Here is a 25,795-nt window from a genome sequence, read left to right as displayed (position 1 = left end):
AGTGTATGTAAGGCAAGGGGAGCAAATTCAAGAAATGCAGATGAGTGACAGATCAAGAGAATTTGGTTTCAAAGCTAAATCAGTAGACAAAAACAGCCATCTCAGATACACCAGGAGCTGTACATACTACAGATATAAAAACAAGTGATTGTCCTGTATTGCCCGAGGAACATCTCTGTTAAAACTAGTTCATTGTATTCGTGTATTCTTAAGGGGGAAATCCCTGTTAACACTAGTTCATTGTATGCGTGTATTCTTAAGGGGGAAAAAAAACTGTTTCCTTCTGATTATATAATATGTAAAATGTTTCTCACTAGCTGCGGAGATACACTCATGGCACTTCATTCTTGAGTTTGGAAAATGAATCGGGCAATTCAATAGCCAATGGGCTCCCACAGAAAATAGCAGCCTTACAAATACACCTGAAGTTGTACTTGACAGCGAAAGAAGAAGTTCTCCACATTAGCTAGAAAAAGAGTTGGTTTCCAACTCAGGGACTCGGCAGACTTAGATATTGAGTCTAACTCTATGTATGTATGTATGTATGTATGTATGTATGTATGTATGTATGTATCTATCTATCTATCTATCTATCTATCTATCTATCTATCATCTATCTGCTACAGTTAATAGAGGTACAAGAACGCAGCGAGGGGACACCCAGATATCTATTACTAAGGCTTCAGTTCTTTCCTATCTTATGAAACGGGCCCAAAGAGCCTATCGTTATACTTAAGGATATAAATATATATTCTGTGCCACCACAGCATATGGCATAATGGTCTTGCTTGACTGCGTCCCCCACAAATATTTCTATGCTGAACCCTCTCCTGCAAGGTGAGGGTCTTCAGGCTCGGAGGGATGATGGGAGGTGATCTGGTGGTGAGATTTGGCGCTCCCAAGAGCTGCCCGCCTTTCCGGCACTGAGGCCGTCCGTTTATTTATAAACTAGCAAGAATCTCCAAACAGCAAACGCGGCCTTAACATCTGGAGGAGGAGGCGGGGGCGACGACAAACAATATGTTTCTGACACTGTAAAGCCTACGGCGTGCTGTGTGAAGTGGAACGGACTCGGGGGAAACCAGTCCTTACGGATAGTTTAAATGTTCCCTCTGTCTGTCAGTCTCGGTTTGGGACGCGAGTACGTCTCCCCCGATGCTGCCTGCGCTCCCGGGCCCCGGGGCTCGGCGAGCGCCCCCTGGCGGCCGCGCACACCGCCCGACGTGCTTGGCGCGTGCGCAGCCCCGGCCGGCCCCGCGGCGGGAGAGACGGCGGGGCCGAACCGCACTCGGGCGCTGGCGCGAAAAGCCGCGGCGCCGGGCGGCCCTCACCTGCCGTCCAGCCCGGCCCGCCTCCTCCGGGACCGGACGCTCGCGCCGTCCGCCTTCGCGTTACTATGGTTACGAGGAAGCGGACCCTCGACGCCACGCGGCCCTCCCCCTACTCTCGCGAGAGCCCCGGCGGCAACCCACTTCCGGCCGTTTCCCGAGGGCCCGCCTCTCGGGCTTCCGGGCCGTCACACTTCCGGGCGCGGCTTCTCTTCCGCCCGCTGGGGGCCGAGTTCCAGGTTGGGGCCGGATGCTGCGGGTGCTGCGTGGCTTGCGGGGCGTGGCGGTGAGTCCCGGGTCTGCGGCGCCAGGGGCCCTGTGCTGCCGTCCCTCCCTCCCTCCGCCCGGTCCGGCCGTCCGCCCCGGTCCCCGCCCCGATCCCCGGCCCCCGCGGCCGCCCCGGGGCCCAGTTGCACGCATCTCGGCCGGCCTGGGCGAGCGGCTGCACATGAGGGAGGCCCCGAGCTGAGTGCCCCGGCCATGGCTGCTCCCTGGAGCTGCGCCCTCCTGGTGATCCTGGCGTCCCGGCTGGCGACCCTGGTCCAGTGCCTGGCAGAGGACGACGTCCCCGAGGACTGGCTCCTTCTGCACGTGGTCCAGGGCCAGATAGGGGCCGGGAACTACAGCTACTTACGGCTCAACCACGAGGGTAAAATTGTCCTCAGGATGCAGAGCCTCAGAGGGGACGCGGACCTGTACGTGTCCGACAGCACCCTGCACCCCAGCTTCGACGAGTACGAGCTGCAGTCGGTCACTTGCGGCCAGGATGTGGTCTCCATACCGGCGCACTTCCAGCGCCCGGTGGGCATAGGAATCTACGGACACCCGTCACACCACGAAAGCGACTTTGAGATGAGGGTGTACTCTGACAGAACTGTGGATCAGTACCCGTTCGGGGAGGCTGCCTATCCTTCCGACCCCACAGGCGCCGGTCAGAACCACGCTTACGCTTCACAGGAGGCATCCCAAGAAGAGGAGTCGGTCCTCTGGACGATACTGATTAGCATTTTGAAATTGGTGCTTGAAATTCTCTTCTGAACCCTTGTCTGCACGGAGCGATTAGTTTGCTGCGGACCTTGCTACTTGACCTGGTGAAATTCTGGTTACCTTTTCTAGACTAGGATGGAAAATTAAAGCCATACAGTTTTGTTACCTCAGTTTACTCCCCACGCAGGAAAAGCAGCAAGCACAATATTTTACAGATTAAAATTCCTATGAAAAGGAGTCTGCTCAATAAAATGTTTAAATACATTTTGGTTAGTCAGGTGAGTAAGTGACAGGCTGTATAAAAACTTATTAAACTATGTGCTAGTGCAGATGAAATAAAGCCCGATGACTGTGGAGTGTAATCTGTAGGCATACTAAATGAAGTACAGCACTTGCAGTTTTAAAGACGTTCTAGAGCCAGGTCGGAAATGCAATGACAGCTTCAGTCTTCACAGAGCCTCTGTGCACAGTAGGGATGTGGTACCCGATACTCGAGCAAGCTTTCCTGGCAGACAAGTTATTTACAGCTGTTTGTTGCTGTGCCTTTTGATGGCTATTCCAAATCCAGTTGTACCAGATGTCCTCTGCCCTTTGCTCTGTTGGCCCAATTGGAATGCTCTGGTTATTAAGTAACTGATACTACCTAAGCAGGTCAAGACAGTCATGACAGACAGTAACCTTTCAGACTCAAGAAGAAATATTTATTTCACATTAAGTTGCTGATCTCTGGAAAAAGACAGCACTAAGAGATTAAAATCTGGGGAAATGAGCCATTTCTCTGACTTTCTTTCAAGGGTATGAGTTGCTAATAATGAAATAAATCAACTTGAAGATGTTTAAGGTCATAGTTAATTTCAAAAAAAGTTCTTTATTGGCATAAAAATGAAAGTGTAAATAAATTGGCACCAAATATCCCAAACTGAGGGTCAGGTCAAAAACCTATTTTATCCCTCTTTGCTGTTTTTTCCCCTTCTGCCCACTTTCCTGGGTGTTGGGGGAGCTCGCTGACAACAGTCACAAATCCAGCGACCTAGGAGAAAAATTGTTAGTTAATATGGAGTGGAATTTTATTTTTATAGGCCTGAATACAAACCACCTAAACTCATTACTGAGCTGTCCCTAGTGATACCTCTCTGGGAATTTTTTTTTTTTTTTTTTTTTTTTTTTTTTTGTGGGGAAGGAAGTACTGAGCTTCTTAAGCCAAGGAAGAAAATGTAAACAGTCCTTAATCAGTGTAACCAATGCAGTGCAGAATTTAGTGCACAGACAAGGGGAAAGGGCACAAAACAATCATTTGTACCTTTAAAAAAATATAATGTAATCCTAAAACTCAATACCATCATGCTTTTAAAGCCTCAACAACACAACCCTAATGTAGACCTTGTTAGTGAATCTGCCTCTCTGTGGCCTCTCCCACTCTTCTAGCAGTACCTGTACCACACCTGAGCTGAATTACTGCAGAACCTCGAGTGACTGTCCACGTTGCTTACAGAAGGATTTCAGAAAACTTGAGTTTTATAGAGTACTATACAGTGTTAACTATGCAACTAAGTCCTTAAAATTGCACAATTACTTGTATATGTTTCAATAGGATTACTGTGATTTACTATCTGATCTGTGTTATCTGGAATTATTGTGCTGCCTCACTTTATAGAAAGATGTCTTAGTATATATAAAGGCATAGCAGTCACTTTGTAAAGTTTCTAAGTAGATGACCTTTAAAAATAAAACGAAAGCACTGAAACAAACTGGTGGTGTTACTTTAGCATTTTTAGTAGAAAACACCAGCTCATTCTACCCCCTCAGACAATACTTCCAAACCTAATCTAAGCATTCTATTTCATTTCTCCTTTGGTTGCACTAAGGATGAAAACCAGGTAGCTGTGACATGGACAATAAGAGCTTGATCATAATTGGAACATGTTCATGTCATTTATACAGCCTTAAAAAAAATAAGATCTTCACACAAGATAATGGGCTTTTTTTTTTTTTTTTTCATCTTTACCTGATGGAATAGCACCAAGGCCCACACAAAAAGTATGATAACCTCTGTCACACACATCACAGAACATCATTTCTTCTTCGTGGTGGGGCTGTCCACATATAATGCATGTCTTACATTCCATACACTGCCATGGGTAGGTCTTAATTATAGAAACAAGCTCCATGGTCATATCCAAGCAAGAAGGGTGGCCTAAATCAAAACCAACATTAATAGGATTTCACAACAGAACTTTTAACTTAAGGCATATAAAATATTAGTTCCCAAGAATGGCTGCCATGATTAATATTACCATAGATTCATCAAAATAAAACAGCAGTGGATACATGGGTTTCGACTACATCTAACAAGTCACTATCCATTTGCTGACTGACTCTTTGTCGGACATCTAGCTGATAACTCTAAACCCTAGCTTTTGAGACAATATGCAGGGTGAGGTAAAATCTTAAGGAGACATCTCTACTTACCACTGTTATCACACTGGGAGCAGTGTATAAGTGATTCAGCCTTTCCTTTCTTGTTGGATTCCTTACCCTTCAGACAAATTCCACATAGAGCATTTGGAATGACCTTTGGCTGGAAGGGTAGAACAGGGCTATAAATTCATGGCAGAAGAACTCACTATGGGTTCAAAAGGGATTCTGTTATTACCTTATCTTTACTTTTGGTAATCTGATAATGAGAGCCTTTTTGTAAGACATAACTGGATATGAGATGGATCAGAACATAAACCTGTACTAATGAAAGCCTAGACTGTACTCCATAAACAGCATAAATGTGTGTTGTCTAAACGCAGCACTCTGAGCTCCCTACACACACAGCATCTATATTAAGACCAGAAGGAAAACGAAATAGGATGTCAAATGCCACTAATAATTGGGAAAGAAAATCCATGTACCAAATAACCACACATAAGAGCTAAGCCTAAGTTTTATGCTTATATTAAGCTTATATTCACTTTATTTCAAACACTGGTATTTTTCCAGTGATATAGAGCTGAACCTATCAAATTTAAGTTTAAAAAAAACAGTATTTTAATTGAAAGATGTCATACATTGTCATGCATAAATGTCTATAGAAATTTGAGTTGTATGCATATTCTTGTTCCATGTCTAAAAACTTAAGAACTATGATAAAGGAGAAAAGCAGTCACTGTAACATGTAAAACAAAAAGCTTTCAGACAAGGAAAAACTGTAGTCAAATAGGAAATATACAAAGTACATTTTGGGTATTATCTTTCAGATTAAAAACACACACAGTATCTGGGCTTTAAACATGGAATAGGATAAAGTATAAGGAGTTTCCTACTTATAAGGAAGGGATAACTGAGCATCATAATCGTGACCATCACAAATACTGCTCCCATGTACTATATATATATATAGGTGTGCATCAATAAATGGTTAAGAGGGAGAGGACAAAGCCTAACACAGTCAAATACATTGTATCTCTTTTCTAAGTTACTGTACCGCAGAGATCTAAACTCAAACTTTCATACAGCAGTGTCACTTTAAATGTTTCACTGCCACTTGTATACCTTGTCAAACCTAAATAATAATTTGTTTTTACTTTTTAAAAAATATTTTCTTTGCAAAAGATGACAGAGGCATTCAAAAACAATTTTTGGCTTATTTATTTTTTAAAAAGTCAACCTTATACATAAATATGATAAAAACAATATCTAAACAATCACAAATGTCTCTACAAAATAATAAATACCATGGAGTTAAACAAACATATAAAATGTCCCCATTGACTACTCTCCGTCTCTGTGTATTTATACCCTGCTCTCCCAGCATCTCATAGCAGTTAGTTACTCTGCTACTCTGGCTGCGCACTAAGCACATGGTTTCACTGTGTCCTGGACCTCAGTAAAAAAGAGCTAGGAAGTTCACTGCTAACCCTGCATCTTAACTACCATCATATGCAGCAGAACTTTCAATATCCTGCACTAAATGTAAAAAATAAACTCACTTAATGCTTAGAGTTCAGTTAGACACTGGCATAGTAAGTTGTCTAGTATGTTTCACTAAGTCAGGGAAGAAACTACACAATATTAAATTTTGAAAAGAGAATTCCTCATAGGAGACTCTTTACAAAGCAACTCAAAAGGAATAAAACACAAATCTAGTTATTCACATTCTAGAGCAATTCAAGTTCTACAATCACTAAAATACACATAATGCCTATAATAAAAGACACTAAGAAAACTCAGGGTTTACCTTTAAAGTTATACATAATTTTCTGTTAAACCATTTAAAATTTTTTCTTACCCAATAATCTTCATCTTGTTGAAAAGAAGAATATGGAAAAAGACAGGAGGGAGAGGGGAAGAAGGGCGAGGAAGGAAGAAGAGACAGATGGAGAAGAGACAGCAGAGGAGGGAGGAGAGAAAGCACTGTGGCATGTTCTGCCGTGACGCTACCGTTCAACATACAAAAGCCCGTTGTTCCTGTCAGCAGCACCCAGGCTCTAAGTGGCCACAGGGCCTCACAGACAAACCAAAGGCCAGCACTGACGGGAGAAAGGAGGGTGCACAGGTCCCTTGAAGACCATGGGGAAGGCCCTGGGCCTCTTCGGGACCCTCTGGCCTCCTTCAAACAACTGCAACAACCTTGTAGTCTTCTTCAGTCAACAGCCCTCAGCATGTCAGATAAAAGGCTCATGTATACTTACTTCTCTTGTTGAAAAATAGCAAAATAAGTTGAAACTAACGTAGTATAGATTTTAATTATATATGTGTAGGCCTGAAGCCTAACAACTACACTTTAATTTCAGGTTAATGTAACCTAAGCGATTCTGTCCTACAAGTAAAGGGCAAGCACTACTCCATCTCATTAAATCACATACACTATCATGTGTCTTAACTCCCTTATTTTAAAGGGGGGTGTGTGTTTGTCTATGAGTGTCAGCTTGAAGTACCCTAATATTTAGGCACATCTTGGCTCATTAATACTTTTCATAGAGAGGTTAACTTTCAATAATCATGTTCACATTAACATATATGTCTATATATTGTCTGTTCCTTCTTTGAAATACCTGAAACATTTTTAGTTATTAAAAATGTTTACAGATTATAAAATATTTATTTTGCACATGCGGCTCCCTGGAATACTATTAACTAAGATTAATCTGTATGATTCATTCACTAGATCAGTGATGATATGGATAGTTCTTCATTTCCAGCCTGCATTACATGTCTATTTCAATATTCTCTATTTTATACTGCATGATCAAACAGGCTCCTTGTTTAAATGCTTCCTCAGGCCTGGACAGCTGCCACTCCTGCTGGCACCCTAGGATAGTGACACACTGGCTCCTGCAGGCTGTTTCTGAAATGTAATCTTTGGAGTTTGTTTGGCTTCAATTATTAAGCAGTAACTGAAATCTTTAGTTTACAAAGGTATACATTAAAACAAAACTAAACAAACAACCCAAATACAAAACCACACACAGCAGCCAGCAGCATACTGAGGGTGTCCTTGGAAGGGCTCCTTGCTGAGTCAAAGCCACAATCGCTGGCCATGCACAAAAGCATGTGTTTTTACGTGGATCATACATGGGAATTTCTAGTAACCTACAGGACATAACGACTTTACTAATGTGCTGTCAGAAAGTGTTCCGGCGAGGCTGAGGGAAAATGAGTCCCAGCTCACTTCTGATCATTTTCTGTGCTACATGCTATGGTTAGGACACTGACGCACAGGTGTTCAACAACTCAACTTGGCAAGACTCATTTATAACCTTCCTTCAGTGCCCTGAGGATATACAGTCTACTACAGCCAAGATGCTGCACCATCACCAGCCACGTCACAAAGCTGACCACTAAGTCCATTCCGTCTACTGTACTCCTATATTCCTTTGCACCACGACAGCTGCTCACCCCCATCCAACCTTCAGAAGGAGAGAGGTAGACAGAAAAGAAACGTTAAAAATACTATTCCTGATCACCTATGACCTTACTCTGAGAACAATCAGATTCACAAACTAGGCTATCTGCCAAAGGTTATACAAAAGCATGATATAAGTAATAGGCTTCTCTGTTTTCTATCTCAAACTTGGCAGAATTTGGCAACTGGATCCAACAATCCTTAGAATAGGCCCAGACATCCTCAATGAAAGGCACTACAAAAATACCACCTTGAGAGGTTATAAGTCCACACCCACTTCACAGCTCACCAAGTTTAGCTTCACCAACTGTTCAAATATTCAAAATGCTAGACAATTTATGCCCTGCACTCAAAAACAAAAAACAAACGAACAAACAAAAAAAAAAAAAAAAAAAAAAAAAACAAGTTCTGCCTTGAAACAATGTTTTAAGAACTCATATTTGCCTGGCTATTACTTAAAACGTATGAAAACCCATTTGTTTCTATACAGGAAATAGAAGCTATACCATGACCAAAAGTGACGAGAAAGCCACCAGGGCAGGAAAGGAGGGCAGGTGCACAGCACAGGGACAGAGCGAGCAGCAAGCTCAGCTCCTCGCTCAGAGTTAACGGTCTCAGGGAGAGGCTGAGTCAGGGGCTTTTTTCTTCTACCTTGTACCCAGGAACTGACTTGGACAGTACACAACGTTTGGAGCCATCTTTTCTTGGAGTGGCCACTTTGTCTTTCGATTTCTGTCTTCCCTGGAAGGTGTCCTCCTGGCTGTCAGGGGGGCTGTCTCCATCAGACACATTGCCTGAGGAGCTATCCTGTTGCAAAAGATAAAAACAAGGGTTCCATGGAATTAAGACCAACTTGAATCAGGACCAACTTGAATCAGGAGATCTGCCTGCCCCTGCTTCCGGCATGCAGGATTAAAGGCATGTGCCACCAACAGCACATCTCAGTATTTTAAATGACAAAATGTTTTTAGAAGTTTTATCTAATGAAAAATATAAAAATGATTCTAAGAAATTTACTTATAATAGAGTAAAAACAAAAAGGCTATCTTAAACTATTTCTATTAGCAAGTATCCTAGTCAGCTATGTTTTTTGATTTAAGTCAACAAAAAATGGAATTACCAACTTCAACTATTATATTTTTCATACCACAGGGATACATACTCTCTTATATTTACAAAAATACTTATTTTTCCTCTGAGTGACAGAAGTCGTTGTGAAAGTTCTTCAAACACATAACAATGTTCAAACTGTGAAAGATGCAAGGTCATATCCCTACCTACAATAGTATGACTTATTTTTTGTTGTTGTTTAAAGGACAAGAACTCAGTATCTGATCACTGCTTTTGTTTTGTTTTGTTTTGTTTTTTCGAGATTGGGTTTCTCTGTGGCTTTGGAGGTTGTCCTGGAACTAGCTGTAAACCAGGCTTGTCTCAAACTCACAAAGATCTGCCTGCCTCTGCCTCCGGAGTGTTGGGATTAAAGGTATGTGCCATCACCACCCAGTTCATTGAATTCATTTTATAATTTAAAAGTTTTACAACTTTATACTCACATAAATTATGAAAACTGAAGTAAAACAAATTAAGCTATCCGTAGCCACCTGATAAACCTACAAATGACGAAGCCATGAACTAGTCTCTTGCCTGGTTTCTCAGTGTGTTTATATTCTGCAGAAGGCCAGACTCTCATACACACCTTATATCCTCATAATGTGCTTGCATCCTGGCAGTGTAATCCTCAAAATTGGATTATACTGCCTGTGATCTCACTGTGTGTGCACCAGTGTACACGTGATCAATGTGTGTACACAATTACATGGATCACAAGACATATATGTGCAAATGTGTTTTGTCATGTTGGTGAAGTACTACATGCATTTTCTCATAAAGAACTGCATTTCTTCTGTCTAAATGTATCACCAGGCTCATAAAGATTTATTTCTAAGTTCCACAACACTAAAAACCAACCTTTTTTTCTATTTAAATTTTTGCTAACATTTAATTAAGTCCTTAGAATTAATTGTTAGAAAATTTGCCAGGTCAAAATCTGTGAAAAAATTCTGGGTATTTGACAGTTCAAATATGGGATTAGTTTATATTCCTCAGAACAGTGTGAGAAAACTGGGTTGATCATTCCTAACTTCTCTTATCTCCTTTCCAGTAACTGAGAGGAGGCACCACCACTGTAACCTTGTTCCGTGTAACATACAAGTCTAAGTATGGGTTAGAAGCTGTTTCAGACAAGGAAATACAATGCTACATAATGACAGCACACATTTTGCGTCTGCTACAATGTAAGATATAAGATGGCTGGGGCTTAACCCTAAACCACCTCAGAGCTACTGTCCTTCAGGTCCCAAGGGCAAACTTCTGCTTTTTAAATTTTATAATTGAAAAAGGCACCTAGAAGAACTGAATATACAATACAACATGTTAGTAAGCTAATGTTTTCCTACAAGAAGTCACAGGTTAAACAAAAGAAACACAAGGTACTGTGCTGCCCCAGACCCCCCAAAAATATATTTCTCTATGGCAAAAGATCAGTCTATTTTGTTCATTATTTTAATCTGCATATGCAGCAAGTTGGATACAAGAATATTACTGGTCTATGCAATTGCCTATCTTGCTCAAAATAGAAGTTTTTCAATATGAAAGATGCCTAAAAAAACTACGCACAACTGGCTTACATCAACACACAATGAATATTCATGTTGAAAATTTCCTGTAAATACATACAACTGTCCTGTTCAAACAGTATGGTAATAGAGTTCAACTTAACATTCCAGGAAAGCAATCAGCAAGTAATAAGAGGCTGCCTGCTAGTAAGGTACACAGTCCTACCGAAGTGCCTTTATTTTTCCGCTTCTCTTCCCCTCGACCATCTTCGCCATCATCTGAATCACCATCACTGTCTAGTGCCGGGAGCTCTGGGTCCAGGGGCGGCTCATACAGGGCTGTGTTTAATGGCAAGTACCGAAGCTCATCTGGTGAGTACCTGAATTCAGAAAGGCCGCTTTCATTCTTTAGTAGTAAGTAGGTAAAAAGCTCTGAAGTTAGCCTTAGACTTCTCATTCGCAAACACTTCACAAAAAGGAGGAGGGAGAATTTTTTCACTTTGGTCATCAGATAAGGATAAGTAATAAGTTTTAGAAATCTGAACATTCTTCCCGACTGATCACACAGTTGGTCTACCTAAACTTACAGTCTTTCCCTTTCCCCTCAAAACAAGGGAAAAAAAATAATAATAATGGAAGTAACATGTCAACAGATAGGAGTGAAATCCAAGCAGTCCCAGACAGCACACGAAGGCCTGGGCCCAAGCCACTTCATGCTCATGTTGGACCACGCACTGAGCTGTGGTGACTTCTGTGCTGTGTGTCCTTACACTCAAAAACAGACTCCATAGAGAATCTACCTCATGAGCCCAACATGTCTAAACAATTTCATGAATTGCACAGTATTTATTAACAGATAAAAATTAGCAAAGTTTTTAACAGCAATTACTTTAAAACATTTTGCAAAGCATGCATTCCAACAGTTGCATGTCCCTAGCCTTCCGAGCCTTGAGAGAATTAACATCGGCAAGACGTCACAACAGAACAAGGGACTGGCGGGACACCAGAGTTTAAGTAACTTCCAGATTAAAAAACTTTTTACACTAAAAGTTTACACAGTTTAGACTGTCAAACAGCAAGTGTGGTTCCATGCTGTAGTGAGTCAGTTTCTCTGAAGAAAACCCAAACTGAGAATAGGTTTCTAGAGTAAAGTTATCTGCTGGAAGAAACTCCAAGGTTCTGAAACAAGAGGGCCCCATTAGTCCTGGTTTGAAAGGTTTCTGGTTACTTAGGCTGGAAACAGAAAATAAGTACACTTATAGGAGGGCATGTCATCTTAGCAGCACCACCAGTCACACACTCCACTCTGTACTGCATTTTGTAAACACCACTTAGGTGAAGGCTCTGGAGAGGACTCGGAAGCCAAACCCACCTAGATTCTGATTTCATAAAAGCTTCCCAATAATACCAAACTTCTGGGCTACATGCCACACTGTGAGTACCAAAGAGCTACAGGACCTCAGGTACTTGTCTGTGACAGATCCAGACAGGGCAGGCCAGAGTCGTGGGCACTCCAGACTTCACCACAGGACCTCAAATTCAGATAGAATGCTGTTCTTTACACAGAACCCAAGAAGAAAAATGCAGGCACAAATTCTGTCACTGGTGGACATAAAATTTTAGGGGACTCTGAAACCATAGATAACTAAAAATGTGGAATACCTCTTATAATACTCCTGGAACTGTCCCGGGATGAGAGCCACTGGATAAGAACTGACCTTTGTCCGGTCTGTTGGCAACACTTTGTACTTTCCTTGTGGCACTTGGATAACCTGTGTTAACATCAAGAAATGTGAAAACTGATCCCAACCTGGAAATCAAGACGTCAAGGAAAGAATTCCCATGTGTACACTTCATCTATATCCCCGCCCCACAGAAAAGCCAGCAATTCAAACCACACAGGAACTACACCTAAGGGGTGGCTGGTGCTTTATGGCTGCATGTTTGAGTTCTGTGCCTGTTGTTCACCAGGTGCACAGACTCTGAGGAAAGGTGCTATGCCTCTGGATCACCACGGTCTCTCACAAAGTTAACTCAGCTGCTCCCTCTGTGAAATGTGGGGACACTGGTCTAACCTCATGGGGCTCCCATCAAAACCAGAGGCAGGCATACTGTGCCGCTCTTACCAACCTTGGGACACGGGATACAGAGCTACGGTTTGTCTCTCTCAGTAAACTCAACCATAAAGCAGAGAGATCTCAGGAGGAGGGAGGGGAAGAGGGCAAGCAAATACATCATTAAAAATGGTATCTTAACTCCTGTGAGAAAAGAAACACAGCTGGCACCATCACAACATGATAATATAACAGCAATGATGTAAAGGAAATAATGACCATTCTGCAACAACAACAAAGGAGACCCAGGCACCACTGAACTAAGTCACCCTACGTGTGTCTGTAAGTCAAAGTACGCTCTTCTCTCCTCCATGCGTTCCCGGTTTAAGTTGCTGTTGAATTCGGCTGCTTTCTTGGCAGCTTTCTTAATGTACTCAGGTACTTTGCTGGCTTCAACTTTCTGAGTATTCTGTTGTTGCATTTGCTAAATGTAAAACATTACAGTTAGAAATCATACATAATTTTATAAAAATATTGTTTCTCTACCCCCTGAAACAGATGTCCGTCACTTCAAATCACTTACAGAATACTCTTTATAATGATCTGTAATCCTCTGGCGTTCCTTTTCTTGTAGGATAACAGAATATTCAGCATGTTTAGCTGGGTACTCTTTTATCATTAAATCAATCACTTCATCACTTCGCAATGCTGTTAAACCTGCACCCCCAAAAAGTAAAGAAAATCCTTTAAGGCCAAGTGAACACAGGTACTTTTCAAAATTAGTTTCCCTTTCAAACTATTCTACATTTAAAAAAAACATAATAATCAAAGCAAAACTACTACATTTTAAAGTAGTAAAAGTTGCTCTTCACAATAGAGTGAGGCAATCGAAACTAAATGTTGTCTTGTAAAGACAAAGAGACCAACCACGTGAGTTTCTTTTAGATTCTATGTAAATATACTTAGAAATCATTGTGAAATGATATAATTATAATACATAAAAATAATAATGTAAACCACTAATATAGGATATGTAAAAAATTATTTTTCAATATCTATTTCCTAGTCTCCCAATCTATATATCAGAAATATTATGATCAACTGACATTTTGCATTCAATAGTCTACACATACCATCTAACCTTTACAATCTGCAGGATCAGATTTGCCTACTGTTATCATTTAACACTGAAAAGATATACATACATAAAGTATGTACTATAATGAAGTAAAAACAAGATTTGCATTTTAAAGGGTAAGCATCTATATGCTTAACCCCCAGTCTGTACTTTAAGACACAAACATAAGCTTTATCCATGCCCTTTACATTTTAACAATAATTAAAAATGAGTCAACAACTTAACATTTAGATAACTTTTTCATTAATTTTGTGATCACTGTATCCAGTATCTCCTACAAATGTTCAGCATAGAAGACGCACTTGGTGCTCATTACCTAGTGTGCACTGTGTTTCTGTAATGACATTTAATTCTCTCAGGTAGAGTTTCTCCTTGTGAGATAAATCTCGTCGCTCTAAATCTCCAAAAGCAGAACAAAAGGAGTATTAAAAACTAAAACTATGCATTTGAAAACTTTAAAAACTATGTTAAACACATCTCTCACTGCATATTCTAAGTACCAGTAATACTAAGGTAACTACACATGCGCGCGCGTGCGCACACACACACACACACACACACACACACACACACACACACACGAAAAAAAGAGAAAAAAAGCACCTTACAAATTAGAGAAATAAACATTAGAAAACTAAAACTAGAATAATCCAAAGTAAAGCATGCAACTACATTAAGGCAGTTAATCAAGAATGGCTCTCTACAAGCCAGGCACAGCTTAGAGCTAACTCTATTCTTGACGTCAGAATAACAGTAAAAATCCAAACATTGGCTATAAAATGGATTTTCTGTCTGTTTGTTTGGTTTTTTGGTTTGTTTTGTTTTTTTGTTTTTTGTCTTTTGTTTCAAGTAGTTAGGTATGGTGGCACACACCTATAATCTCAGTCCTTATTCTGCTCTTAAATAACTTGGTGGCACCTGAAAACACACTAACTATAGAGCCTGAGGTGCTAAGTGACAGTGTAAATTACAATCAGCAAGGGTACTTGCTCTCTAAGTACATAGAATAGAAATCACTCATAGCCACGGCTGTCTGGTCAGAAGTCAGATGTCATCCGTCACACGCACTCAGCCTTAGTACCTGGATATTTCCGCTTGAAGGAGGTCACACCCAGATATTCACTGACTTGCTCCTGAAGCATGTAGTATTCTCCTGTCTCATCAGGGGGCCATTTGTACTCTACTAGGTTTTCTGCTGGGTAGTAACTAAAGCTGAGACAAAAACACATATCATGCCTTACACGTGACACGTATTACATCTTAATCATTTATATTTCTAAATACAAGCTCAAGTATTGAAATTCACTTTATTGCTGCTATATTTATCAAGAAAATTACAAAATGAGTTTAAAAAACGTGTTCCAAAACTTCATATAAAAAAAATTCATTGAAAGTGGCAATTTCCTTACAAGCCAAGAACCTACGGCTGGAAAGAAAGCTTCGCAGTTAAGAGCACTTGCGGCTCCTGCAAGTGAGAGCTCAGTTCCCAGTATTACTTCAGGCAGCTCACAAACACCACATCTAATATGATCTCCTGGTCTCTGCAGGTACCACATCCCCATGGGCATACACATAAAAACATATAAAACTTAATAATAAAAAATAAAAAAAGAAAAACAAGACTCCTAACTTCCAGGCCTAAGAGAGCAAGACAAGGCAGCAACAGCTCTCATGTTTCTGACATTCACTGCAATTACTTCATGTGTACCAGATTCTGATCCTTGTCTATTGCTCAGTAAGTCACAAATGAAAGAACACAATTCCAAGGACCTCTTCCTCAGATTATATATATATATATATATATATATATACACACACACACACACATACACACACACACACACACACACACACATATATTCTATTGGGGACAGGAGTGCAACAGTATTTCATTGCATTCATTCATTTAAAAAACTGCCTTCCATTTCTTCTTGGCTATGGAGTTGGAGACTTCTCTATGCATTCTGCATATTAATTCCTTTACCATATATATATATATATATATATATATATATATATATATATATGGTTTGTAAATATTTTCTAGCATTCTACAACTCTTTTTTACTCCTACAGTTGACAGTATCACGTCTTTCCCTGTTTTTAAAATCTTGATGTTGTCTAAGTTGTCTGGTTTGTAACTTCTGTTTGTGGTGTTATGTCTAATAATCTGTGGCTAACTCAGGGTTTTTTTCTAGGCAGTTTTTATATTTAGGATTCTGAGCTACTTTTTGCATGTGATATGACAAGAGGTGAGGTTCCTCTCCATAACTTTTTAATGTTTGTATTACATTATTTCCTAGCCATCGGATTTGGGAACAGTGTTTCATGGTGCATGCCTTTAATGCCAGCATTCGAAGCCAGCCTCATTTTCACAGTGAGTTCCAGGATAGCCAGGGCTACATAGTAAGACCCTGTCAGAAAGAAAGGAAGGAAAAGAAAGAACAGAAAGAAAGATGGGAAAGGAAGGAAGAGGGAGGGAAATGAACAAAGAAGTAAAACAGATGCTTCTCCAAAAATACAAATCAAATAGTCAAAAAGCACCTAAGAGGATATTCAACAAATATCACTAACCACGGTATACAAAACCCAATCACAGTGGGTGACAGACTCTTTCAGTATGACCATCATCAAACAAGCAAAAGCCAAAAATAATGTTGCAAGGTTTTGAAGAAATTAGAAGTTCTGTGTATTGTTGGTGGGAATACACAATAGTACAACTATGGAAGTGTATGAAGGCCCTCAAAAAGCTAAATATACAATTACCACATGATACAACCTCCTAGTTCTAGTTAAGTACCAAGGTATTAAAAACAGGGATTCTGAATGCCTATGTTCACATTAATTACCCCAAGCCTACAGATGAATAAACAAAACATAGACACACACACACACACACACACACACACACTGGATTAGACCTAAGGAAATTCTGACATGAACTCCAACCGATGAGCTGAGCCTTGAAGACATTATCCTAATGGATAAGACAGATATCACAGGGCAAGTACCACATGGTTCACACTCAGGGGCAGGAAGCAGAATTGTAGAGGCCAGCAGCTCGAGACAGGAGGTGCTGAAGGGTTACGCCATTTGACACTGATGCTTGACACTGATGCTTGCACAACACTGCGAATGCAACTAACACCACTGAACTTAATACACTAAGAAAGTGTTACAATGGTGCACCTCGTTTACCATAATTTCTTAACAGGGCATTGTGAGAGGCCATGTGGGAACCAGTAACCAAGAAAGTGCATGCAGCACTCTTAACCACTGAACCATCTCTCCAGTCCATAAATGTAATTCTTAATAACTGTTTCTGCTGCCTAGGGCTGGCAAGAGAAGAAGAAGAGGGCAAAAACCAGTCTACAAAAGTTTTACTACCGACCCTTAAAGGAACAGTACCTGAGGTCTTGACTAGAAGTCTCACAGCTTCTCGAGCTGTCTCCTGAGCCCATTCTCCTCCTTTTAGATGGGTGGGTCCCATCATTCGAGTTATCTTCATTATCGTCCTGTACATTTAAGCAGGAAAGGACGAATTAAAAGAGTGATTACATATCTTTCCAGTTTGCCCAAGACTCAAAAGGGAAACCACATCTCTAACGAGCGTCTTTAGAAAACTTAATTTTCTACAGTAATTATAAGGGCAAAGAATTTGTAGTAAGCAAAAAGTGGAATATGACTAAAAACTGACCTTCAATTCAAACAAAATAATCTCAGCTACAGCTTTTTAAAATATATTCTACTTTCACTTTCTTACCAACTGGGTGGGAGTGAGCCACTTGAAAATTAAAGCAAGCCTTCCTATTTGAGCTGGGTAAAAAAATAAATAAATATCAACATTTTAGCATCCTCCAACTTACAACTGGCCCACAGGAGTGTATTCTAATTAGCCACTGGGGAGACACAGGACTGAACACAGGTTGCCAAATCTAACTACACTCTCCATATTACAGTGCAGAAACTGAGCACACTATATATATGATAAGCTCATCCAGGACATACGTTGTTCAGCTATCCCATTAAGGAAGTGAGTAACCAAATGCTTTTAAAAACAATTTATTAACATATTAGTTATGGCTTAAAGTCGTATTTTTTTTTTTAAAGAAAAATCTCTTTAATGATAGCATGCCTTTATCTCTGGCTAAAATGCTCAAAGAGGAGCCAGCCTAGAAGAGATTTTACATTCCATATAAGCTGTCATCCTTGCGTGCTTTAGGCTCTGGCTTCAGGTTACATTCTGAACAATGTAAAAAGGGGCAGAAGACTCCAAGTCTAGCCACTTAAAAATCATGGTTTATTTGTCTTTTTGTTTTGTTTTGTTTTGTTTTTAATCAAGGTAATGTAGCTCCTAACACTGCCACTCTTACTACACATTAAAATAAAAAAAAACTTCAAAAGAGAATAAAGAGGCAGCACAGGTCACCATGCCGGTGGGCTGCCTGGAGTCTTACTGGGAGCTGCCCTGGCCCAGCTGTGTGTTAATGCCTGCATTCAGGTGGCTGATGCCAAGGGTTAAGTAAGTAATACGTGTACAGCAGTAAGAGCAGACTGAAAATTCCCTCCAACACAAACAATCGAGTAGAAGCTGGAAAAGGATATTTCTCTTGAAATTTACCCTTTTTATAACACGCAGATTTCATACTTAACTACCTATTTTATGTGTGAACAAGGACCTTTTTTTTATGTCAACAACTTCCTTTAGTTCAAAAAAAAAAAAAAAGAAAGAAAGAAAGAAAAAGAAAGAAACCAAGTAATTCGCTTGCAAAGAAACAAAAACGGAAGTTGACACCGAGAAGTTCAGAAGCAAAAAGGTGGGAAGGAACCCGGAGCTCTGCGCTCGGTCGTTACTTCGTTACAGGCCTCCAGCTGCCCGGCCCTCGGGCGAGCCCCCGCGCCGGCCGGGCTACCGGTGAGAGGTGCAGCGAGGCCCCGCGGGGGAGACCGGGGCACGCGGCCGCGGTGCCCGGGGCAGGGTCGGCCAACCCGGGACGCGGGACCGACCGAGCGTCGCCCGGACTGCGGTCCCCAAAAAGGCCGCAACTTTTCCGAGTTGCCCGGGCTGCGGGGCTCGAGCGTCCCGGGCGCCCCCGCTATCCCCGGGCAGGGCAGGGCAGGGCAGGGCAGCTCCGCTCCGCGCGGCCCGCGGCGGCCGCACTTGTTGCTCCCGGGCCCGCTCGGCCGCCGTTGGGCAGCGCGGTCCGCTCACCTTCGGGGACTGCGCTCCGGGGGAGGCCGGGTCGCTGTCGCACCGCCGCGGGGACAGCGCCGCCCCGGGCCCGGCCGCCGCCATCAGACCCAGCGCCCCGCGCCTCCGCCGCCGCCGCCGCCGCCGCCTGGTCCCGGCCGCCGCCGCCGCCGCCGCCGCCGCCGTCGCGCGGGCCGCCCGGCGCCCCGGCCCCGCCCCCTCCGCCCGCCCGCCCGGGGGCCGGCCCCTGCCGCCGCGCGCCCCGCGGCCCGCCAGCGCCACCGCCACCGCCACCGCCATGGCCGCCAGCGCGCCGCGCGCCCGCACGCCCGCACGCCGGGCCCCGCACGCCCGCTCACGTCAGCCGGCCGCAGCTGCGCCGCCCCGCCGGCCTCTGCCCGGGCCCCCGGCTTGCAGCGCCCGCCGCGCTCGGCCCCGGCCCCGGCCCCGGCTCCGCCCGGCTTCCCGGCCGCCCCTTCCCTGCGCCCCCAGCCCGGCCCGGCCCGGCCCGGCCCGGCCCTCCGCGTCGTCAGCCGCGGCTCCGCTCCGCGCCGCGCCGCCCCGCCCCGCCCCGCCGCGGACCCGCCCCCTCCCCTCCTCCGCCGCGCGTCAGCCGGGGGTCCCCAGCCCGCCCCCCACCTGGGCTCCCCGGCTCCTCCCCTCCCTCCGAGAGGAGCCCCGCCATGTGCCGTGCTCCCATCGCCCCGTGCACACGCACACGCACATGCACACGCACATGCACACATGCACACACATGCACACATGCACACACACATGCACACGCACGCACGCACCCGGGTCCCCGGCCCCGACCCTCAGCCGGGGGGCGCAGCGCCCAACCCCACTCCACCCCGGTCCACGCCCCCCCAGGAAGGAAGGATGGGTCTCCCCACCCCACTTTTCTCCTGCAGTGCGCTCTCCTCCCTCTCCACCCCATCTCTCCATCTTCACTCTGCACATCCCCCGGGGTCCCCAAGGCTCCTTTGTCTCACATCTATCTGCCTCTGCTGAGACCTTGGGATGGACTGTGGTGCGAGCAAAGTCAGAGCGCTCTCTAGCTGAGCAGGACCCAGTCAGTCAGTCCAGGAGAATATGGGGGTGGGGGGTCCCCAAGCCCATATGATGAGACTGGCAGAGCTCTGAAGGATGCAGGATTGGGAGGGCCTGGAGATGGGAGCTGTGGCGTTTGTTTGGATAGCATTTCTAATTTAGCTCATGGACTGAGCCATGAGACTTGGCCTGTTTCTAGAGAATTGACTATACCGGTCATAAGGCCATGAAATACAATTTCACCGATGAAGATGAAAGAGCTATAAGCAATAAAAAGGACCAAAAGATTGGATAATAGTAGAAAGGGGCTGCGTGAGAATAACTTTCTTAAAATAGAATCTAAAGGATGGAGAGATAGTGAAGTGTTTGCTTTTGTGAACACAAGGACCTGTGTCCAATCTCCAGGAGAGCATTAAAAATAAATAAATAAGGCGTGATATTGCACACTTGTAACCAGTACTGGTGAGGTGGGAAACGATCCAGCTGGGCTAACAGAGATCCTGCTTTGTTTTAAAGCTTATTTTTACTATTTTTAATTGTGTGTGAGGGGAAGGTGTGTACGCACGTTAGTGTAGGTGCCTACAGAGGTCAGGGATGTTATGGGCCACCCAACTTGAATGATAAACACCTAACGAGTCCATCTATGAGGGCAGTATGTGCTCTTAATTACTGAGCCATCGCTTCAGCCCTTTGCTTTTTGTACTAAAATGTGATTCACGCTAATACAACACACATTCTTTTTTCACTGCAGAAGTAGGAAACAACTCGCTGTCTGTCTAGAACCGGGGACCAGAATCCCCACTGGGCACTGACCAGTTACTGACAGGCTTTCGAATAACCAATATGCTTACTATGTACAGATCTATTGTTGTTCTCCTTCAAAATTCATATGCGGAAGCCTTAAACCCCAGTGTAATGGGTTCCGCTTAGAAGTGAGGCCTTTGGGAGGACTCACTCAGATGAGGTCATGAGGATGGGGCCTCCACAATGGAGACTGGTACCTTAGTGAAAGTCCGAAGTACAAAAGATGTACCCCTTCCTACTCCTTTTCTCCCTTCCTCCCTTCCCCTTTCTCGCAACATAAAAGTCTCCAGACGCAGGCAGGCAGGCAGTCCAGGAGAAGTTCAGATTTCTCATGTAGCATTCAAGGTATTTGGTCTTTACGTTTCCTTAAGGACAACAGTTGCTACAGAAGTTACAGTGGTCTGGTAGCTCTGTGGGAAGGGCACCAAGTCAGCCTTGCAGTAAAACGTCTACTCTCCGAAACACTCCCGGTGTCTTGTGTGCGTTTCACCCATCACCACCTCCCATCACTAAGCTTCCAGTGTCTTCTCTGGAAGCTACACTGAAGTCAGCACCAAAACCTTTGTCTTTCTCACTGGCGTCCACTCTGTGTTTTCACTTGACACCGGACTGACTGACTGATGACTGACTGACAACTGACTGACGACTGACTGACAACTGATGACTGACTGACTGATGAGTGACTGATGACTGACTGACTGATGACTGACGACTGACTGACGACTGACTGACTGACTGACTGACTGACTGACTGACTGACTGCTTGCTTCCCAGGTTTCTGTGCTGAGGCATAACCTCAGCATTCCTGGCAAACACGCTACTGCTGACCACACCATCAGCTGCCCCCCCAAGCCTACCCATTCCTTGGCAGAACAGTCCCAGTGTGGACGCCATATCTACGTTCCCCATTCTCTTATATGTCACACAAGATAGATTCCAGTCCAGTCATGGGAATGTGACTAAATTGCACCAAGTTAAACCAGAAAGCCTGGATTCTTATCAAACTCCTGGGAAATGCACTCTTATTTCTTTAAATACTTATTTTGGGTTTTTCAGTTCTTACACCCAAATGAGCCTAACAGACTACTCAATGGAAAATCCACTCATTTGTATTTTGATTGGAGAAGGGGTAATTTAGATAAGAAATCATTAATACTTAAACATCTTTCCTTTAAGCCCAGGGATTCCTTTCAAAAGAACAAAGTATTAAAACACCACCCAAAATGTATCTCCCACTTACATTATTTGAGAATTCAGCTTAATTTCCTATGACAAGTCCTAGTTTTATTTCACTTTCTGAGATAGCTCTCATGTAGCCCTTGGCTGTCCTGGAACTCAACGGAGATCCGCCTCCCTGTGCCACCATGCCCGGCTATCCTAATTTTCTTAGATCTAAAAAGAGTAAGCATCCCTCTGTATTGGAATCGATTAAAATCCATACCTACCTCCCCTACTATTGGGGGGCAACACTGTCTATTGTTAAGATAACACGAGGCTCACAGATCTGTGCATGTCATTTATTTTGGGAAAGGATGTGTGTGAAACTGCTTTAGTCCTGCTATTCACAATAAAGAGCAAATACCAAAACCAATGCCACGTAAGACTCCGTTTCGTGTTTAGCTTGCACCCAGCTATCCCATGTCACGTCCCAGATCCATCTGCTGGCAATCTGTGAGAGAAAATTTAAAAGACTCAAACGGGATGTGTTAACTAACTTTTCAATACCATAGTTTGTATTTGGGGAAATAGTTTGTTAGGCTGAGTTGGGTAACTCAAAATGGTAACAAACCTTCCTGGAGTCCTAAAAGCCATCAGTTCCAACCTAGCACTATGAAGAAAATCCAGGGGCTGGAGCGATAGCTCAACAGATGGGAACCTTCATTATGCTTCCAGAAGAGACAAGTTCAATTCCCAGCACCAACATCAGATGGCTTACAACCACCTGGCACTCTACCTCCAGGGCCATCTGTCACCTCTGGCTTCCTCACTGACTTTTACTCCTGAGCTTACACCCCCACCCCCCAAACACACACTACATGATTAAAAAGTATGTTTTTAAGGCTATGTCCAATTTTCCCTTTCATGGAGAGACTCAGGAGTGATGCTCCTTGCTGGCTAATTAATATTTATTTTGATGTTTTGAGACAAGGTTTCACTGTGTAGCCCTGACTGTATTAGAACTCACACTGTAGACCAGGCTGGATTTGAACTCACAGAGCTCCACCTGCCTGTGCCTCCCGAGTGCTAGGATTAAAAGTGTAAACCACTACACCTGGCTTACTGGTTAACTAATTTAAATGATATTTAAATTATCAAAGTTGCTATGGCCAAGAAGCAAGCTACATAATGTAATCTAGTAAATTACTGATAGTAAAATTGTATTTCTAGGCTAGTACTTTTCAAATAATTTGCAATGAAAAAAAAAAAAATGTTTTTGGTTTTTCATAACAAAATGATCTTTGGATTCAAGAGGCCCTTCAAGATCTCTGCACCATAAGGACACCTCAAATCTCAAATGGATGGATGTTAGGTCACTGGGGCACTTACATTTATTGCTTGACCCGTCTTTTGAATAAATAATACTTTTATAATGAATTTGTAACGGTGGTACCCAAACTCTTTGACTGCTGCCAATATTCGATCTGCCAAGTCAAGTGACAAATGGGACAGGACTTTATCATCATATTTGACATCTTTAAGACTGTCCTTTAAAAAAAATATAAGAAAAAAGTTTCAATTCTTAAACAAAATGTTTTTATATAAAGAGAAAACGTGTATCTAAATAAATCTATAACTGTTTTAAAATGAATATATTCCTGAAAATTACCACATATTATACTTACCAATTTATTCTCAATGCAGTTTTAGAAAACTTACTCTCAAAATTATGCCCAATTGTCAAAAGCCAGGTTTAGTGGCATATGCCTTTAACTCCAGCACTCACTCACTTGGCCAAGGTAAATGGCTCCCTATAGTTCTAGGCCAGCCTGGCCTATACAGTAAGTTCCAAGCCAACCAAAGCTACAATAGCGAGACTCTGTCTCAAAAAAATTAGTTTCCGTTGCCCTTCTGCTTATGAGGCTACTCTGTGAACTTGCTGTAAATAACTCGGTTTCCATTTCTCACTAGGGAGACAAAAGAATTTCAAAAGGTTTCTGGAAAATCATAGCAAAGGAAGGAAACCTGTGTGTTTATGATTGCATGTTCCAAATGCAGGCATTACCTGGGCAAAGTTGGCTTTGTGTCACTATCTTCTCTGGGTATCTTACCCCTTATGGCATCCACAACTTAGCATATTTACTAATAAACTAACACATCTGAGAAAATACACGGGGCTCACAGACCATGAAGCAGGAGCTTTTCTTAAAAAAAAAAAAATCGGATTTATTTTAAATGTTCAAGTGTTTTGCCTGCATACATGTCTGTGCACCACCTGGTGCCTGGTGCCAAAGGAAGCCAGATGAGGGAGTTGGCTCTCCTGGCATTGGAGTTTTAAGTGGTTGTGAGAGGACACGTGGGTCCTCTAGAAAAGCCGCCAGTGCTCTTAAATGCTGAGCCATCCCTTCCTTCCAGGAGCCTTTCCCACAGACTGTGAGCAAAGCTGGGCCAATGAAGGAGCTGGTCACAAACGGAGCCTTCGATTGACTATCTTTCTGGGAGTGCACCCAGAAGTGTGCACTAAGTTCTATGATAACAAATGAACTACAGCAATCAACTTCATAGGAAGAGTCATGTAAGTGTCCTTCCTCCATCCTCCTGCACCCTGCTATTCTACCCTCCTTCCTCTCTTCTTCCTCCCAACTTCTCCTATTGGCTGCCTGATAGGTTCCTTCCGCATCTAAGCTGGTCTGAGGCCTGCGTTTGGTCTTGCATCTATCATCCCAATACTCAGTATCATCTGCTTTCTTCAAGGTCAGTCTTCTCTCAGGGTAAACCCAACCCATTCCTTGTCTAAGAGTCCATATTCTGACTGCAACTCTGAGATCAGGACACAGGGGTGGCTTCTGTAAGTGAGGTTCATTTATTCAGTTTTGTTTAATTTTATTTATGTGGTAGGGTCAAGTGAGAGACCAAAATATATACACTCATATCACACGTACTATTAGAGTTGATCAGAATTCTTTCCCCAAACCATAAGCTATAATATCTTTGCCAAATATCAATTATTTTGAAACACATCGTTAGCAGTGGAGGGATGGAAAGTAGTAGAGAGGTTCAGAATTTGCCCCCTTAAAAATGCTGCTTTCTTATATAATTCCTACTCAAGGGTGCTAGAATACACACACACACACACACACACACACACACACACACACACACACACACACACACCTTCCTCAATAAATATGATCACATGGCTTGTTTGGCCTAGGATGGTCTCAATAGTCTCATATGTGCTAGACAAGTATCTATCACTGGGCTATATCCTTGGTCCCTAATTACCTTTAGCATCTGCTGGATTTTAGTTTCCACTGAATGTGCTTGGAATTTCCTCAATGGCTCCATTCTGTATGAGTTGGCAAACTTTAGTTTTGCCAGGGCACTCTTCCATTCTTTGCCTATGTCCGCAATCGAATCGTCAAATGGAGGCTCCACATATTGAACGTCATGAAAAGATTCTCTCAGCCTTTCTCTTAAGATCTGTGCATACTGAAAGAGGAAAGGACGTTTCAGACACCAGCAATCTGCGTACAGTGGAGGCAGAGCTAACGAACCTGAAATCCAGGCATGCTTC

At 43.0% G+C, this 25,795-nt stretch overlaps 3 protein-coding genes across 4 annotated transcripts in view; 1 reads left to right on the top strand and 2 right to left on the bottom strand.

Annotated features, from left to right (window-relative positions):
* Nucleotides 1–1,534: 1,534 nt before the first annotated feature.
* CUNH6orf120 (chromosome unknown C6orf120 homolog) lies at nucleotides 1,535–3,051 on the top strand. Its single transcript, XM_051206121.1, has one exon. It carries the CDS (start codon nucleotides 1,809–1,811, stop codon nucleotides 2,364–2,366), a length of 558 nt encoding a protein of 185 aa, XP_051062078.1. The 5' UTR covers nucleotides 1,535–1,808; the 3' UTR covers nucleotides 2,367–3,051.
* Nucleotides 3,052–3,163: 112 nt separating this feature from the next.
* Phf10 (PHD finger protein 10) lies at nucleotides 3,164–19,389 on the bottom strand. 2 transcript variants are annotated; one of them, XM_051206119.1, is made up of 12 exons: nucleotides 19,228–19,389; nucleotides 17,424–17,530; nucleotides 15,097–15,227; nucleotides 14,332–14,415; nucleotides 13,461–13,594; nucleotides 13,212–13,361; nucleotides 12,486–12,595; nucleotides 11,050–11,203; nucleotides 8,860–9,015; nucleotides 4,785–4,893; nucleotides 4,321–4,509; nucleotides 3,164–3,345 (listed from the first exon to the last, which is right to left on the bottom strand). In XM_051206119.1, the coding sequence occupies exons 1-12, from the start codon at nucleotides 19,309–19,311 to the stop codon at nucleotides 3,260–3,262; spliced, it is 1,494 nt and encodes a 497-aa protein (XP_051062076.1). In that variant the 5' UTR covers nucleotides 19,312–19,389; the 3' UTR covers nucleotides 3,164–3,259. The 2 variants fall into 2 exon arrangements, with proteins under 2 accessions (XP_051062076.1, XP_051062077.1); XM_051206120.1 differs by having other exon boundaries at nucleotides 14,332–14,409.
* A 3,172-nt stretch (nucleotides 19,390–22,561) lies between these two features.
* Nucleotides 22,562–25,795, bottom strand: part of Dynlt2 (dynein light chain Tctex-type 2) — a 9,953-nt gene continuing 6,719 nt past the window's right edge. Inside the window, exons 2-3 of the mRNA XM_051206037.1 lie at nucleotides 25,504–25,710; nucleotides 22,562–22,729 (exon numbers count right to left, since the gene is read on the bottom strand). Coding sequence (XP_051061994.1) covers nucleotides 22,619–22,729; nucleotides 25,504–25,710 — 318 coding nt within the window. The 3' untranslated portion in view covers nucleotides 22,562–22,618. The remainder of the gene's footprint in view (nucleotides 22,730–25,503; nucleotides 25,711–25,795) is intronic.

The sequence above is a fragment of the Phodopus roborovskii genome, unplaced genomic scaffold (genome assembly GCF_943737965.1).
Source record: "Phodopus roborovskii unplaced genomic scaffold, PHOROB, whole genome shotgun sequence".
NCBI lineage: Eukaryota > Metazoa > Chordata > Mammalia > Rodentia > Cricetidae > Phodopus > Phodopus roborovskii.
The sequence above is the reverse complement of the archived record's forward strand: the minus strand, read 5'-3'. Positions and strand labels throughout refer to the sequence as shown.

What these genes read in the sequence shown, in the direction of transcription:
- CUNH6orf120 (XM_051206121.1), top strand. Translation starts at nt 1,809, where the DNA reads ATGGCTGCTCCCTGGAGCTGCGCCCTCCTGGTGATCCTGGCGTCCCGG.
- Phf10 (XM_051206119.1), bottom strand. Translation starts at nt 19,311, where the DNA reads ATGGCGGCGGCCGGGCCCGGGGCGGCGCTGTCCCCGCGGCGGTGCGAC. An exon ending in AGAAACACAGTGCACACTAG is followed by an intron (nt 13,595 to 14,331) that starts GTAATGAGCACC and finishes TTGGGGGTGCAG; the next exon opens with GTTTAACAGCATTGCGAAGT. An exon ending in CTCCCAGTGTGATAACAGTG is followed by an intron (nt 4,510 to 4,784) that starts GTAAGTAGAGAT and finishes GTTTTGATTTAG; the next exon opens with GCCACCCTTCTTGCTTGGAT.